The 18,532-nt window shown below is 44.3% G+C and overlaps 1 protein-coding gene across 4 annotated transcripts in view; it reads right to left on the bottom strand.

Annotated features, from left to right (window-relative positions):
- The window catches only part of CD80 (CD80 molecule), a 37,230-nt gene extending 25,718 nt beyond the window's left edge, over positions 1–11,512 (bottom strand). Inside the window, exons 1-3 of one of the 4 annotated variants that reach the window (XM_021068535.1) lie at positions 11,294–11,512; positions 9,930–10,235; positions 791–1,108 (exon numbers count right to left, since the gene is read on the bottom strand). In XM_021068535.1, the coding sequence (XP_020924194.1) occupies positions 791–1,108; positions 9,930–10,014 (403 nt within the window). In that variant the 5' untranslated portion in view covers positions 10,015–10,235; positions 11,294–11,512. 4 annotated transcript variants of the gene reach the window in all.

The following is an 18,532-nucleotide window of genomic DNA, read 5'->3' as shown; positions in this document are numbered from 1 at the left end:
CTGGATGTTACAGCTAAAGACTCAACATAGCTGAAGACCAAAGCAGGGAAAAACAATGAAGAACTCACTAAGGATCCATTTAAGTTAACTGTTATTAAGGTTTATTATTTTTTGTTAAAAGGATTGGTTTCCACTAAAGGCTTTAAGTGCCCAAGAAGAAAAAGAAATGTGTTTAAATTCCAGATATGAGGGAATGACCCAGGGCAGCCATTTCTCAACAAGGGCTTAGGCTATATCAGTGTTCTGTAGAAGTATCACCTGTGATTAAGTCAAGCCTTCTTCCTACCCTGTCCATCACAGTTCTCCAACATCTAACTTTGTGGGAATGACCATTAGATGAGAGCTTCAAATATGTAATAAATATAATAGTACAAAGGCCATAGTAATAACCATGCAAATACTATTTGAAAAATATTTATGCCTGCATTGCTCTATGCCTTCCAACATACTTAACAAGAAAATATTACTGGATCAAGTACAGTTAATAGTACAGCCACATCAAACCAAATGTGTCCCTTTATGATTCAGAAGGCACTTCAGATCATTTTAGTGCCTCAAAATGACTGAATTTTCATCAACTTGAATTTTCAAACTGCAAGAAATGCAACTAATGGATATTTCCAGGACATCCTGAGAAAACAGTGTTTATAATAAAACTAGAGACTCAACCCTAAGAAATGAAATGAGATACAATCCTCTTTGGTAAAATTTCTGCTTAAATCAATATGAGTATATCCTTAAGGGCATCAAGATTCTGCCAGCTTATTATAAATCAGAAAGTCCCACTGACCTTTGACCATTAACTTCACCGAAGTCAGGTGCTCCAGCTTATAAGACCCTCTCTCCCGCTTCTGAACAACACAGGTGTAGGTGCCATTGTCTGACAGGCGCAGAGCCAGGATCACAATGCAGAGGTTATTGGTGACATCAGTGAAGGTGCGGTTCTCATACTTGGGCCACACCTTCACTTTTCCAGACATGACAGCCAGCACCATTTCATTATCCTTTTGCCAGTATATTCGGACTCTAGTCAGTTCTTCAGTGGATATGTTGTAATCACAGGATAGCACTGCTATTTCTTTCACTGTTTTGGTCACCTGAACGATGCCTATGGAGAGGCAAACAGAACAAAATTTTAAACCTATTAAATATAGATGCCCGCACAAGCAGGAATTCAGATTTGGTAGTAACATAATTCGGAGTATTATATCTAGTAACTAAGTAGGATCAGCGTGTTCAGGTTTTTTAATCCCCAGTGCTCTTTCCTTCCATTTAAAAAACTGTAGTTAGAAAACATAAATTTTACCATCTTAACCCTTTTTAAACATACAGCTCAGTAGGTCAAGTATATTTACATTTGTTGTGCAACAGAGCTCCAGAACTTTTCCATCTTGTGAATCTGCAACTCTGTATGCATTAGACAATTCCCCTTTCCCCCCGCTCCAGCCTCTAGTAACTACCACTCGACTTCCTCTTTCTACAAATTTTACTGTTTTGAATACCAAATATAAGTGGAATCATGCAACATTTGTCTTTTTGTGACTGGCTTATTCCACTCAGCCTAATGCCCTCAAGGTTCCTCCTTGTTTTGCATGTGTCAGAATTTCTTTCCTTCTTAAGGAGTGATAATGACGATAATGACTGATATTCCGTTTATCTGTCCATGGACAATAAGGGAGTAGACACACTAGTCCCCAAAGAAGGACTTTAGTCCTAGGATATGAATACCAATTATGGGTTTGATGATGCTCTCAGTTCCACTGGGATAGGGAAGTCAGAGTTAAGGAATGTGAAATTTTGCAGGAATTTCCTTGACCATTCATTTCGGTGGCCTTATTTTATAGATGAGGAAATTACACCCAGGAAAAGAAACTGTCCCAGTTTTACAGAGAATTTTTGGGGCCACTCTCCTTGTTTACTAGTTTCCCCAGTTCTAGGCCCCAAACTAGGATAAGTAAGTTCTAGGATAAGTAAGCCAGCACTGCCTGCCCCTATCTGGGTCCCATCACTGAATTCTTTTGCTTTGAGAAACAATCCTTTTCCTTCCAAGCCTGGCTTGATCCCATGACACCAGGCCGAAATAACTCTCCTCAATTCTCAGCTGACAGGGCCCAAGTTATCCCTCTGGACCATTCCTTCTCTCACTAGCTGTCCTAAATGGATGGCTATCCTGTCTTCAGCTCTCTTGGCTATCTGCAATCCATGCAACAGGTTACCCTACAACCTAGTTTTGCTAGATGCTCCTTATTTAAAACATTTGTCCACTTCCTATCAGCATATAGCAGAAATATTAACATTTCAGCCTCCAAACTCCATCTCTTTATTAGCTCCTAAGCACTCCTCAGCAGCACCAAAATCTGTCAGACTTTTTTTTTTTTTTTTTTTTTTCTGATTTTTGGGTTTAGAAGGCATGGTAATTTTTCCTATGCTTTGCTTGACCTAAAAGCAGAGTCTCTCTAAAGCCCAAGCATTTTCACTGCTGGCCACGCTCCACACTCCCCAGTGCTGCCATGCTGCATCTTCCCTTCCGGATCCTCCATAGCCCCCCTACTGAACCCCTGGAGAGGCCCATATCTCACTAGGATAGGGATCTCATTTCCAGGCCCTCTCCTTGGACAGCAGAATCACAGACACTAGCATCTCTCCATCTCACCAGCCCCTCTTCCAGCCTCCTTCAAACTGGATGTGGCCCCACCACACCATTTAGGAAAAGAGTTTTGTGATGGTGGGTATTTTCACAGCAGTGTGAAGTACTCAGAGTGATCTAAGGTGCTTCTTTCTGCAGTTGTGCTGAATGTTGCCAGCCTAGATTTAGGGACTATAACTGAAAACTGAAAAGGGGGAAATAAATGAAAAGATATACTTGAGGGGAGCATACAATAGCTAACAAATTCCCTTTAAAAAGAGAAATGACGGAGTTCCCATCATGGCTCAGTGGGTAACGAATCCAGCTAGGAACCATGAGGTTGCAGGTTCGATCCCTGGCCTTGCTCAGTGGGTTAAGGATCCGGCGTTGCCGTGAGCTGTGGTGTAGGTTGGAGACGTGGCTCAGATACCGAGTTGCTGTGGCTCTGGCATAGGCCAGCGGCTACAGCTCCGATTACACCCCAGCCTGGGAACCTTCATGTGCCACGGAAGCAGCCCTAGAAATGGCAAAAAGGCAAAAAAAAAATAAGAGATAAAAAGAGAAATGAGGAGTTCCTATCCTGGCTCAACAGAAATGAACCTAACTAGTATCCATGAGGACTCAGGTTCAATCCCTGGCCCCGCTCAGTGGGTTAAGGACCTGGTATTGCCCTGAGCTGGGGTGTAGGTCACAGACATGGCTCAGATCTGGCATTGCTGTGAAAATTGTGGCGTAGGCTGGCAGCTGTAGCTCCAGTTTGACCCATGGCCTAGGAATTTCCATGTGCCACACCTGCAGCTCTTAAAAAAAAAAGAGTGAGACAATGAAAGCAGAATGATATATATGCAGAAGGTGAATGGACTATGGATTCCTATTGACTTGGGTTCTCATCCCAGCTCAGCCACTTACCAATTAACCTGTTTCCTCATCTGTAAAAGCAGTACAAGGCGTGCCTCTCAGGATCATTATAAAATTACATTCAAATTAAATGATATCAATGGAAAGTCCTTACTACATGGCAGATCTTCCATAAGAGTTTCCTTTCCTCTCTCTTCCTCCTTTGACTCATACCCTCTGGTCACTTTCATGTCACTCAAGGGTTATGTCAGACATGTAGAATGCTGCTCTTGCTATAGGCCATGACAGAAAGCAGCTTACTCATCTGCAGTCCTAAATAACAGGGTCTTCCCTATGCTGTCTTTGTTCCCACTCAAAAAGAATCCAGAATTTCTAACTGATTTTGACATGTGATAATATTAGCAAAAAGAAATCTTAATTGAAAGTGAGTTAATTTCAATGATGGTTCTCAAGGAGTTTTTGTCCAGCCAGCTGAGGAGAAGTGTGGGTGTTTCTCTAAAGGTCAACAGCAAACCATCAATGGACTCTTCAACGTTCCTATGTGAGATCCCCTCACCAAAAGCTGGTGCTGAGGAAGAACCAGACTGAAAAGAGGAACCAAAAATCTTCTGGGCAATTCCCGCTAGGACCTGGCTTCCATGCTCAGGGACTCTGCTACATGCAGTTACAAGAAAACAATTTTGTTTACTTCAGTGGTTCTGGACGGGAACATCAGGTCTCAGCATTAATGCCTCAATAGTTTGCTTTGCCCTTTTACAGTCGGGCCTAGCACCTAGCTAACAAAGTGGGCTGAGGTTTCTACGAGGGAATACAGGTAAAACCTTACATGGTACCAGGCCCACAACAGGGACCATTCTCTACCCCAGACATCCACCCAGCCACATCTCTTGCTTCTTCAGAGAAGGTGTCCCTTTGTGGTAAAGCCTTCTCTGACTCTCCCTAACCAGTACCATCCTCCCTGACCCCATCCATCCTGCCATTTGTTAGTCCCTTGCCCTGATTTATTTCTGTTCAAGCTTGTCTCCAGCTGCCATATATCTGTTGTAGTCACTTTGGGGGCCATGAGAAAAGAGCCTTATCTGTTTTGTTTGTTGCCACACCTGCAGAACCTACAATAGGGCCTGGCCCGTAGTAGGTGCTCCGTAAATATTTGTTGATTTCCTGACTAGGCCTTAGGAGATGAGATCTGATTCCACCTGCTGTGTATTAGAATCAAAACCTTTAACAAGTTGATTAACCTCCTTGAGCCTCAGGTATAATTTCTGCAAAATGGGCATAAAACTGTCTCTCTGATTTACCCCGCATAATTACTATGGGATTATATGACACCCAGATGTAAAGTGTTTTGTTTATGGTAAAATGCTATGCAGATTTTTTTCACGGGCAGAAATGAAGGCGACCCTGCTCATCTCTCATGCATATATGCAAGCTGCCCCACCCGCACAACACTCTGGGCACACCTCACAGTTTAAGTCCCCAGCCCCTGACTTTCCTGACCCCTTTGCCAGCTTCCTGCCCTGACCACTTCAACTCCCCCCCCCCCCGATAACCACCCCCCAGGAGAGGGAGCTTTTGCCAACAACTGTAGAGTCTTCCCTAGCCCCTGCAAACTGGAGGAGGCAGTGTGAACACAGTGGCCTGGCCACAGCAACCCTCCCCTGCCCCCACAGAGCTGAACCTCAGCAGAGGTCAGCAGTGCAGCACCACCACTTCTCATAAAAAAGAATCAGGGATACACAGCAGCTTATATGACTGTGTGCTGTGATGTAAGTTATCTCACTGAGGACTTAGGCGTGCTTTTTAAATAAAGGTTTTTCCTGATTCTAAAAGAAACGCATACTAAATTTAGAATGAAGAATACAGAAAAACCTAAAAGTCATCTATAATCCCATAGCCTGAATATTTACTGCTAAGGGTCTGTGTGACCTTTAACACAATGGAAGTGACCTTTTTGGACCCTTCTATGTGCTTTTGATTAAGTGAACAGCATCCACAGGGTTTGTGTGGGCCCTGGACTCAAGGAGGTAGAGGTTTGTGCTCTCCAGCAGCTGACTTATTTAAGACTTGTCACCTGATTTTTACATTGCTCCCAACTTTCTCTTCCCCATGGACCCAGCCTATATACTCTATAAATCTAATCCTTACTTTTGTGTGTCTCTCTAAACAATTTATGTTTAAAATGCTCGAGAACTTGAACAGCTGATATCACAGTAGTCGGAGCCCAGGCCAGCAGCATTCAGACAGAACATGACAGTGGGGAAGAGGCTGTGTTTACAGCGGCTCTCTGAGGACACTCTTTTCCTCTAGCTCCATGTTCTTCATGCCACAGACTCACAGGCCAACATCTTTCCTGTATCCTTTACCTACTCCTATCAAAGGCCACTCCCCTCCCTTTAGAACCATGTCTCCCTGAAAGGACCCCAGCTCTGAGGAAAAGTTACCTATGTCAGACCCTCAGCCTGACAGCCATCAGTTTCTGGAGCACATGGGTCCAGTGTTTCTGTTTCTAAGACAAAATTAGAAGTGGAGAGAAGACCAACCAGTCTTCCCTGTGCCGGAAAGAGAAGTCTTCTATCCTGGGCAGCAGTGGCTGGGGATAGGTGGAAGTGCAGCTTCCCTATGCAAGGGAGGAGAGGAGGGGTAGTGTGTAAATCCCCTGCTCTCCAACAAAATTCTCCATGACCTTACTCCACAATGTAAGTCCCCAGCCCCTGACCTTATCTCGCACAGACCATGCACAGTTCACATCTGCAGTCTGATCTGGCAAATCCTCTCCAGGCCCACATCATACACACTCTCCTACCCATCCATCTCCCCCCAACTCCATTCTTTCCATCAAAGCTATCATCAAGTACTGCATGCTACTGAAATAGCCTCCTGATAGTTTTAGCACAATCACTCTGGCTGCCCTGCAAGCTACTCTTCATGTTTCAGCATTTTTAAAAAATGTTATTTAGAGCCTTACCACTATGGACATTAGCATCACTTGGGGCCTTCAGGCCCCTCCCCAGACCCTCCCCAGACCCACCTGCATATATATATGAGACTTATTTTTTTAGAGCAGTTTTAGCTTCACAGCAAAACAAATGTGAAGTACAGAATACCTGCAAGTCTCCTCCCTTCCATGTGCACAGCCTCCTCCCCAGCAATATCCCGCACCAGAGTGGTATGTTTCTGACAATTGATAAACCTACACTGACACTTCATCACCTAAAGTCCACAGTTTACATTAGAGGCTGCTCTTGGCACTGTACGTTCTATGGGTTTTAATGTATAAATGACAAATGTATAATGACATGTATCCCCATTACAGTATCATACAGAATATTTTTTCTGCTCTAAAAAGCCTCTGGGCTAGAAACTGGTTTCTAACAAGGCTTCCAGGTGATTGGCACATATAATTCAAGTGTGAACAGCACTGGTAAAAACCATGTCACTCCCCCGCTTAAAATCTTTCTGTGGCTTTCCAGTGCCTCCAAATAACATTCAAGTCCCTGGCCTTCAAGCCCAATGGAGTCTGATCCCTGCCTCCACGTTGCCCAACACTGCCCACCTTCACTTCCTTGTTCCTCCGTGTCCCTCACAAGTAGCACCTTCCACTTTCACCCAGCTCATTCTCATCACTCTCCCCCCTGGCAAGGAAACACAATATTTCTTGGTCACAAGAAATACAACTTTCATTTGAATGATTAATTAATCTTCACCTTTTTTCTAATGACCAGAAATTCCATGAAGGCAAAAGCCAAGTCAGTTTTGCTCACAACATGTCCCCAGGGCCAAGAAAAGTATCTTATACATTGGAGATACTCAGTGTTTGTTGAATTCATAAATGATTAAACAAAAGAGTGAGACTTGGAGTTCCAGTCGTGGTGCAGTGGTTAACGAATCCAACTAGGAACCATGAGGTTGCGGGTTTGATCCCTGCCCTTGCTCAGTGGGTTAACGATCCAGCGTTGCCGTGAGCTGTGGTGTAGGTTGCAGACGCGGCTCGGATCCTGCATTGCTGTGGCTCTGACATAGGCTGGTGGCTACAGCTCCGATTAGACCCCTAGCCTGGGAACCTCCCATATGCTGCAGTAGTGGCCCAAGAAATGGCAAAAAGACAAAAAAAAAAAAAAAAAAAAAAAAGAAAAAAAAGAGTGAGCCTTTTCCCCCGACTCATCTTTGTTTTTGTGCGTTTGTCCATGCTACTGCTCTGCCCAGAATTCTGTTCCCATCCCCATTCTCCACCATAAAGCCTGCCCAGCTGCCCCAGCCCACATTCATCCCTCCTTTCCCAAGTCTAGAGTGTTTACAGTCAGGGCCAAGCACTTCACTGCTCCGCGCTTGCTTGAGGGGGTTAGTTTTGCCTTCTCCAACTAATGCTCAAATCTCTCTGAGGGCATGAATTCCAGGCTCAGCTCTTAAGGCCCAGCTGGTACACAGTAGGTGTTCAGACAAAAGAAACTCATTGATTCCTTTGTAGCCTCAGGATAGCAAGAATAAAATCTGGAAGTAGCTATAGAACAGGATGGTTTCCTAAATATTTTTCTTTAGCTCAAAGTTCATTTTCTTCTGAGCTTATTTGTCATTTGCCTCTAATTTTTCTGATATAATTGCTAAAGCCTTGGTTTTAGTTTTCTTTTTAATTTTCTCTCTTTTTTATTTTTCTCCCTCTGTGACACAAACACACACCACACAGTCCACACATTTCTAGGAAGCCTGTACATTTCCCTCTAAATCTTTTTTTTTTTTTTTTTTTTGCTATTTCTTTGGGCTGCTCCCGTGGCATATGGAGGTTCCCAGGCTAGGGGTCTAATCGGAGCTGTAGTCGCCGGCCTACACCAGAGCCACAGCAACGCGGGATCCGAGCCGCATCTGCAACCTACACCACAGCTCACGGCAACACCAGATCGTTAACCCACTGAGCAAAGGCAGGGACTGAACCCGCAACCTCATGGTTCCTAGTCGGATTCGTTAACCACTGCGCCATGATGGGAACTCCCTCTAAATCATTTTAAATTCATCTAGACTCCCCGGAAAACCCTACATTGGGAGTGCTGCTCCCTCCCCAACTTTCCAGAAGAAAATTCTAACTGTTGAAATACAACTATGAAATATATACAAAATCTGATGTGTAAATTATGAAATGTGAGTCACGATTCGGTTGGTTCAGCAACAGTGTTAAATAGCAAGTTTTACAGCTCAGAACAGAAAATATACAACTACCAGCATCACAGTCTTCTCTTCCCCGCTCTGCCTTCCCTCAGACATTGATCAGTCACCAATGATGGCTGCCGAGCAGATGCTTTTTAAATAGGCAGCGCTTAGGACAAGGCCCTTTGATATTCAGCTCTTTGCAGACCAGGAGACTGTGCCGAAGGCAGAGCCTTCTCTTTATTTTGAGGAAAGCAAGTGGTAGGCTGCTCAGCAGAAAGCAGAACTTTTGTTCCGATTATTTAAAAAAAATCAGAGCTATCTGGTCAGCAGGATCAGCACTGACCTTCCCAACAACCCTTCAAGTTCCTCACCTGAACTGGAATGAAAGCCTCCAGAATTGAAACATCCTTTGTAGGACACACCTGAAATACCTATGTAGTAATTTTAAAATAACTCAAAATATGATTTGTGCTGAATTTGATACCGCGACACATCAGACGCTGGTGTTAACAAGGGGCATTAGCCCCTAAATCATAAAAATAAATATTAAATTTTTAATACTAAGAAGATTATGTGTCACAGCTACTTTGTTTTCCCCCTCAAATTGGGAAAGAAGGTCATCATTGTCCAATTTTAGGAGCAGAAGACTTTAGCTATGTCATTCCATCGAAACAATTTGAGAACCAGAGCCCAACGCCAGTGCCCTTAGCAGGTCACAAAATGTAAATGAGCATCGAGTGTTCGAAGAAGAGATCACAGCTCTCAGCTGTCCTTCTGAATCAGCTTTACAGTTTTGTTAAGATAACATTGCCCCATCTTTTCTTTTTCTTTATTTTTTATTATTATTATTTTTTAAAAATCTTTTTAGGGCCGCACCCATGGCATGTGGAGGTTCCCAGGCTAGGGGTCTAATCAGAGCTACAGCTGCTGGCCTATGCCACAGCCACAGCAACGCCAGATCCAAGCCCTGTCTGCGACCTACACCACAGTTCACGGCACTACCAGATCGAACCCACAGCCTCATGGTTCCTAGTCAGATTCATTTCCGCTGTGCCACGACAGGAACTCTGCCCCATCTTTTCTTTAAGGTCTGGGTCTTTGAGCTAACTTGGCCACTGACCTGCTGTTGATAAGGGCAGGTCCTTGAACCTCTCTAAACTTGTTTTCTCATCCCTAAAGTGAACTGAAATACCCTGAAGGTCCCTTCTCTCTCACAAGGTGACAGACAGGGACATCGTAGAGACTCCACCTCCTTTCTCTAAACCCTGAAGCAGTGGATTCACTCAAGTTCCTGGAAGTCACTTACCTGAACAGAAGTCAAAAAGACCAACCAGCACCAAGAGCTGAAAGAGCTTGGGTAATGGTGTTCCCCACTTCAGTGTGTGGCACATGGCTTCTGCTTGATGAGGATGAAAACAGAAGTAACCAATTTCAAGCCAAATGAGACAGGGCACCTCACAGCTTATACCAGGCAGGGGCAGAAGATGATTCAATTGCCACACACCGAGGGTTCTTCCGTGATGGTTGCAAAAACACACCAGGGAGAGGGAGGATGGTGTATCTGGGTGTCTGAACTCTTGATTATAAAAGATTGTAGATTTATTTTCACAACCTAAAAAGGAAAAAAAAAAAAAAAATAGAAGTCACCTAGAAGGAAGGTTGGCCTACCATGTGTTGTAAAACTTCTTAGTTGCCTGCCTGCAATGAGTCAGGGATCTGAATCTGTGCAACCTCTAAATCAGAGCACAATCTTGGGGCAGGGGGTGCGTGGGAAGCAAAAGTTGGTGGGAATTCTGGGGAAGTGACGCTGCCTTGTTCGTGTTCCAAGAACCACAGCTCTCCCACCGCTGGATGGGATGATGAAGACTGTCAGAAACACGGAGAACTGTAAGGGCCCTAGATATCAGCAAGTCAACCCATGAAAGCTCGGACCCTCTTCAGAACTGAGAAACACAGAGCACCAACGAGGGTGTATTTTTGTCTAAGGCAGTGCTTAAGTCATGAAACTACTTCTTTCTTAATATATTGACATAGAAATACAAGTATCTCTGTTTTCAAATGCTTCTACACAAAGAATATGTCTTAAAGGGGCAGAGGATCTCAATCAACAGAGAAGCTTCGGTAAAAAGGGAAGAGAAAAATACTGAAAACTGCTTATTTATATTACGTACTATAAGGTAAGAAAGCTGTTTGTTTTGTTTTATTTTCGGTAAACAGATGAAACTTCAGAAATAAAAATAAAAGCTGTGCTCCAATGTGATCCTCTCAGATTGCCACCACAGATGGAATGCAATGCTACCCAGAAGATGTTTGCTACTGCTCTTTGGGAACCACCCCAGAGCAAGTTTTCCAGCCACACTGGCTTGTTCTATCAGCCACATGGCATTCTAATCAGGATTAGCTTGAATTCACTGATTCACCAGAATTTTACTGGTTTGGAAAACTCAAAATTCAGCCTACAAAATTAATATTTGCTACCATCTAGAAAATTTTAAATAATGAGTCATAACTCCAATGATGATTGTCTATGAATTTTGGAATAACAAACCCCCGGAAGACCCTTTGGGGGGAAGGTAAGAGTGATAGTATGTTTGTTTAAAAAGCAGTCAAATTGTTGCTAACTTGTTCTACCAAGCTATCCCATATTCAGATAATAGTAAATGTACTTACTTGCTGAAGAATAATTCCTCCTTTTCTCTCGTCTTAAAACTAGAAAGATGAGGCCCCACTTCTGAGATGTTCTTTCCTTGCTGTCTCCAAAATAATGGCAAGTTACTCAGCTTTTCTTTGGGTGATATTTCACAGAGGTGGCATTTCCCCTTCCAACTTCCTTTTACTTGATGAAGAACACTAACGCTCAGAAATAACTTAAACCAGGGGATGAGCAGAGTGCTGTGTGCAATTTGAGGAGTCTCCCTCTGCTGGCCTCTTTTGTCAGTTACCTCAAATCACACAGCAGCCCTCCCTCAGCCCTCCCTCTTAAGGGAAGAGGGTCTGGGGGGCCTAGGAGAGGCGGTAAAAATGTACCCCAGTGGGAGGGCCCGGCCCGTCAACTTTGGTGGCATGGGCTGGCTGTTTCTGTGCTGGTCTGAAGTTTTGTTTTAGCACCCAGAATAACCCCTCCCTAGTTACAGTCATGCCACTGCAGGAGGGGCCCTCCATCTCATGTGTAGTGGGCACTTTGGGGACAGTGCTCAGCTCACAAGGCCACCCTTACCTACACTCTCCCACCACCACCTTCACAGAGTGGACTCCTGGCAGCCCTGTTGGACAGCATACCCCAGTCACCCCACCCCAGTGGAGCAAACCCTCTGGTGGGCACAGTGACAGAACCAAGGGGTGGTATGAGGAATATTTCAGTCTTCCTCCACAATTTCCAGCCAGCCTTCTGCTCCTATGAATTCTGGAGTACTTCATGGGTCAGTGGGCAACACTTGCTGCTCCAGTGGATCTCTCTTGCAATGGTGGAAACCTTGTCTGGGCCTGCATCTTTCAGTTTGCTGCTGGCCCTGGGGCTTCTCTGCTGCCTTAGCATGAGATCCCCTTGGAAATCCTACACTCAAGCAGGTATAACTTGGAAATATGGGGGACTTAAAGCCCATGGAGATACTCTTGACCATGATGGATAACTGTTTTCCCCTTTTGTCACCCAGGTGGAGAGTTGTGAGAGACATTCCATGAGGCTTTGCAGAAGGTCGAGTGGGAATGAATACCACTTGTCTGCAGCAGAGGCCAACGTGGTATGTCACTCTTGTATTGGCTTTCCTTCCTCCACCATTTCAATCCCCCGTCCTACACCCCTAGACTCACGTTCCCAATAATCTAGGCCTTTGCTTCTAGCTTTGCTTTCTGGATAATCTAGGCAAAGATAGGAGGGATACCTCAGAAGGTAGAGACATAATAGTTTCTCATCTAAAATAAATGCAGAAATAGAAAGGTGAGTCAATTTAGAAGAAAAATAGACATGATCTATCAATGGGGTAAACATTGCAAATATGGTATAGAAATGTCTGAAATATTGACCTAAGGCTTTTAGGAAACAAACTTTGCTGGCAAAAAATCACAGTTTAGGCTGCCATCCATCCTAAATTTTTCAGTGCATGGAGATCCCATTATATAAAAAGCTGATAGAGAAGGATGCAAGTTGAGGCCTCACGGTGGGGAAGTATGAAAAGCTTTCTGAAGGAAGAGAAAGAAAGAATAAGAGAGAAATCAGAGCTTAGGCTTTGGCCAGGCTGTGGTATGGCAAACACAGACCTTCACTAGGTAATAATGTCCCAAGGCTCAGCTAATGGTCCAGCCTCAGAAAATCACTGGCAGCATTTGAAACAGATCTTATGCACAGAGTTAGTGGCAGCTTATATGATGTGATCTGATGGGTCCAGCTCTAAAGTATGATTCTGAGGAGGGCCCCACAATGACTGCACCTTCCTTGCCAGAAGACACATTGATTTGGGCTAGGGCAAGGTCTTCACACTGAGACACTTATACCTCCAAGGGCACCTGCAGATTTTCAAAGGATATGTGAGCACTGATAGTTTTAAGAGGATGCATTTCCAGATTTTCATTTTCTTTATGGACTCTTCCCTAAAACTTACCTACAATGGGAACCATCTTTTCCTTCTCTCTATTTGAAAAGAAAGGCTTACCTCTCACCCAGCTTGAAGGTTACTGTGGTGTGTTCTAGAAAGTAAAAAAACTTCAGGCTGCCAAATAAAGAGACAGTTTGAAATACTGATGCTTTAGTGAATGTTTTCTTCTCAAATCAAGACAATATCAGCCCAAGGGAGGGTCCTGCGTGCCTCCCACCTTGTCCCTATTTTTGTAAAAATAGAAACGTTGCAGTAGAAGTAAATGTATTGCAAAGCGGGATGGCAGGAGTGATGACAGCTTGTATTTAATGAACTTTGCTTCTTCTACTTCACGTCTATCATCAAAGACACTATTTTCCCCAACGCAGCCACAAAGAGAGTTTGGTTAAGAGATACAAAGGCAGTGGTATCTTACTTTATCCAGTGACAAGTTTATGGCAGGGCTCAGGGGATATCTGCTCTGTCCATCGTAGATTTGGAATACTCAAGCTCTGTAAAGCATTCCAGGCAAGGCTTTCTATGACAGGAGCCCACTGCATTTTCATGTTCTCTATTAGAGAGAATTTTCATTCATCTGTGTCTGTGTCCCAGCTGCATATTTTGAATAATTATGAGGAAGGATGTGACAACTTCCACTTACCCCTAATAGATGAACATAATGTTTGCAAGTAAAAGGAATTTATATATATATATCACATATATCAGAGGTAAGTCCCTGTTTTATAGTCTCTTGAACATTTACTCAGATCTTGGAAGAAATTTCTTTCACTTATTTTCCCAATCTAGTCTACTCAGTTTGTTTAAGAGTGATGTAATAGTTTTATTTTATTTTTAAAATGACTATATTACAATGTGTTGGAAGTTATTTCCTTTGCAGATACAGTCATCCTTGGTATCCTCAGGGGGATGTGTTCCAGGACCTCTGCAGATGCCAAAATCCCTTATATGAAATGGCCTGGTAGAGTTGGGCCTCTGCATCTGCAGATACAGGGGACAACTGTGGTTAAAAATTATAGATAGTGGGGAGTTTCATCATGGCTCCATGATTAGCAAACCCGACTAACATCCATGAAGACTGGGGTTCGATCCTTGGCCTCACTCAGTGGGTTAAGGATCTGGCATTGCTGTAGGCTGTGGTGTAGGTCGCAGACATGGCTCTAATCCTGCATTGCTGTGGCTCTAGTGTAGGCCAGCAGCTGCAGTTCCGATTGGACCCCTAGCCTGGGAACCTCCATATGCTGCAGGTATTGCCCTAAAAAGATTTAAAAAAAAAGAGACCAAAAGAATTATAGATACCAACTTCAAAATGAGCAAACATTTTGAAGACCACTAGTTTACCCTCAAATTTTGAGTCTCACTTAAAAACCTAATCTGCTTTGGAGAAGCACACGCAAACAGCCTTTGCCATTAGCACCTCGATGTGAATTCATCAGAGATGGGAAGGAAAGGGATGTGATCTGATACTTTTTTTCCCCTTGCTTTTTAGGGTTGCACCTATGGCATATGGAAGTTCCCCGGCTAGGGGTCGAATTGGAGCTGTAGCTGCCAGCCTATGCCACAGCCACAGCCACATGGGATCTGAGCCGCATCTGTAACCTATACCACAGCTCAAGGCAATGCCAGATCCTTAATCTACTGAATGGGACCAGGGATCAAACCCACATCTTCATGGATACTGGTCAGGCTTTTACTGCTGAGTCGCAACGGGAACTTCCTGAGTCCAATATTTTACAGACCTTTCCCCCATCCCATTCCTCCTGACTGAAATACTGAAGGCTTCCCTTCTAAGACTGTGGGGTCACAGGATGTGTTTATCCTTCTTCCTCCTGAGACCTTACTGAAAGAATAAGGGAAAAATTGTTTTAAAGATATACCCACAACTACAATGAGAATAGGAATATGGTTAGTGGACCAAAGGTTTTTGGAATAAATTTTTAGAAACTAGAGAGGGGATGAATGAGGCAGGGCAAAAGAAGCCCAAGTACCTGGTACTATCAGAAGGAAAAAACAGTGAAAAGAGTTAAAGAGGAGCTTGTTCCAAGGAGCAGGCCCAAGGTTGGTGAGAAGCAGAGCAGGGAACCATCGCCTCTCAGTCGAAGTCCTGCACAACTTGATGCTTTCATCTGCCTATAGTTTTGCTTTAATAAAAAGAAAAGGAATTCTTTGTTAATTTTTATGGGAAAAAATAAAATCATAAATTTCTTAGAGTATTTTTTTATAGTCCTAGAATGAGAGAGCAAAACACAAAACCTGGAAGCTGTTTAAAAGATACCCAGGTGTGACTCTGTAAAAATGAAAGCTAGCCAGTGAATGAAGTTAAAGGACAGTTGCACGCTGGGAGTATGGAGAGAACATGGATTGGCCCATGGAGTGTAGAACCTGATGAGATGCTTGAGAGGAGGCTTCCTACTTGGCTTTGCCCCTGCACAGGGTGATTCAATCTGTCCTCTCTCAAACTTAGAGTTGTTTCACTCTCCTCATTCTGATAAAAGCCAGGCTGAACTGAAACTGTCCCACAGGGCAGGGTTGAGCTGGACCCCATGGCTATCACAGACTATTTGCATATTGAGTACTCAGGGTCCAAGGTTCTGGAATAACTTCGGTGGACTTTCCCATAGTGGACCCTCTGTTGCCAAGGAGACAAACCCATTATTGCATTAACAGAAAATATCAGGAAGTTGTGTTTGGGGTTTTTCTGACAAGACTGGCTGCCATCTCAGCAGCCAAGAATCACAAGAAGCTTTCTGGCCTCTGTTTCAGGTCAGTTCCCCAGGGCACTGACCTAGCAACCGGTACCTGATTTCTGCCGTGGAGTGTGGTTGCCATGGAGTGTGATCCCAGTGGGGCCTCTCTGACTCCTTTCTCAGCTTCCTTCAAACCCATCTATATAGCCTGCACCCAGCATGGGGTGGCCACACCTGGCATTTAAAACCACGGTCCTCTCCAGTGGTGCCACAGTCTGCTAAAGCTGGTGGAAATGCCATCAGAACGAGAGTGGTCGCCTTTTCCTTAAACACTCTCACACTCTTTCTGGCTCTCTGAGATGGAAATCAGCAGAATTCCTTTTTTTTTTTTTTTTTGTCTTTTTAGGACTGCACCCAAGGCATATGCAAGTTCCCAGGCTGGAAGTCAAATTGGAGTTGTAGCCGCCAGCCTATACCACAGCTCACAGCAACGCAGGATCTTTAACTCACGGAGCAGGGCCAGGGATTGAACCCTTGTCCTCATGGATACTAGTCAGATTCGTTACCACTGAGCCACAATGGGAACTTCGAGAATTCTTAAAATGAAAAGAGAAGTGGATGTTCAGAGCTAATCGTGGTCTAAACCAAGGGCTTTTTCCCTGTTGCCCTCTGCCCTTCTCCCTCCTGCTTTGACTCTATCCTAACTTCCCACATTGCCTTCCCCATTCTCCCTGCCCATCCATCTTCCTTCCAAAAAGGAGTGTTCCAAATGTCACTTTCTCAAAAAGCTCTCTTTGACTCTTCTAATCCCCCTCTGCTCTTCCCTTCTCTGAGCTCCTAATGTGTGCACCACTCCTTTGCCACGTCAAGCCGCTTCCCCCAAATTCTGGAGTGCCTACTGCGTGCCTAGAACTGTGTCACGCACAGAACAAGGCAGATGGACCCTAAGAAAAGGAAACAAGCAATCACAGAAAAAGACCAGGGCAACCAGTCAAATCTGAATCTGCAGGTTGGTGAAAATGCCAACAAAATATTGGAAGGTATGAGTGGAAATATGACATACTATGGATAGGAATTGTCTTTGTTATCTTGCAGCATGAGCCCAGATCCTTATTGAAATATTACATTCAGTTTCAAACTAAATGTAGAAGTGGATCTAGAAAAAAGTAACAAGCAATAACAAAAAGGAGGTTAAACTGGGTAATTCAGAGAAATGAGCAATCAAAGGAAGGCCAAGTAGTTTGAGATTCTTGATCATGACCCTTCACAGACTTGAGGTGTTTGTGTTTGTTTGTCCTGACCTTTTAATGGATGTAAATGCCCTTCACTGCTATGGATTACCAAACTAGAGAAAAATAATCTTAAATTGAAGCCAGGGATATTTTGGTCATATTTTAGGAAGAAATTTTTTTGTGATGAAACTGGGAAGGGCAACTTTCTTTTTTTTTTTTTTTTTTTTTTGTCTTTTTTGTCTTTTTGTCTTTTGTTGTTGTTGCTGTTGCTATTTCCTGGGCCGCTCCGGCGGCATATGGAGGTTCCCAGGCTAGGGGTTGAATCGAAGCTGTAGCCACCGGCCTACGCCAGAGCCACTGCAACGCAGGATCCGAGCCGCGTCTGCAACCTACACCACAGCTCACGGCAACGCCGGATCGTTAACCCACTGAGCAAGGGCAGGGACCGAACCCGCAACCTCATGGTTCCTAGTCGGATTCGTTAACCACTGCGCCACGACGGGAACTCCCTGGGAAGGGCAACTTTCAAAGGAGGTTCCAGTGTTTTATTATTTGATCCTTTAAGAGAAGAGACAAGCCCTGTTTCCCTGAGAGGTGAAGCTTCCCTGCCTGAGGGTAGGGACCTGCCCTGGAATCCTGACCAGGTGGTGATTCTAGGATTTTCTAGGGGTTAAGAGTCCTCAGAGGAGTTCCCATTGTGGCTCATCAGGTTGCAAACCTGACTCGTATCCATGAGGATGCAATTGGATCCCTGACCTCACTCAGTGGGTTAAAGATTCAGTGTTGCTGTGAGCTGTGGTGTAGGTGGCAGACGAGGTTTGGATCTGGTGTTGCTGTGACTGTGGCATAGACCAGCAGCTGTAGCTCCAATTCCACCCCTAGCCTGGGAACTTCCATACGCCGCAGGGGTGGCTCTAAAAGAAAAGAAAAAGAGTCACCACAGACATTGGCTTCTATCCCCCTACCCACATTGTGCATCAGAGCTGCTGGCAGAGTTACAAATATCACCCTTTCTTCAGTATTCTATTTCATTTCCCTGAGAAATATAGTAGAAGGTCAGCCATCAGGCAGTAGAGGAGGAGCGAGGGATGATTTTGGTGCATTCATAATGGGACTCTGCAGCTTTCATGAAATCAAGCTTAAATAAATGAAAGCTGAACAGTCAAGTGAACAAAGAGTTCCCATCATGGCTCAGTGGTTAAAGAACCTGACTGGGGGAGTTCCTGTCGTGGCGCAGTGGTTAGCGAATCCGACTAGGAACCATGAGGTTGCGGGTTCAATCCCTGGCCTTGCTCAGTGGGTTAACGATCCGACGTTGCCATGAGCTGTGGTGTAGGTCGCAGACGCGGCTCGGATCCCGAGTTGCTGTGGCCCTGGCATAGGCTGGTGGTTACAGCTCCG

Source organism: Sus scrofa, chromosome 13 (genome assembly GCF_000003025.6).
Source record: "Sus scrofa isolate TJ Tabasco breed Duroc chromosome 13, Sscrofa11.1, whole genome shotgun sequence".
In the NCBI taxonomy this organism is placed as follows: domain Eukaryota; kingdom Metazoa; phylum Chordata; class Mammalia; order Artiodactyla; family Suidae; genus Sus; species Sus scrofa.
This window is presented reverse-complemented; position numbering and strand designations above follow the sequence as displayed.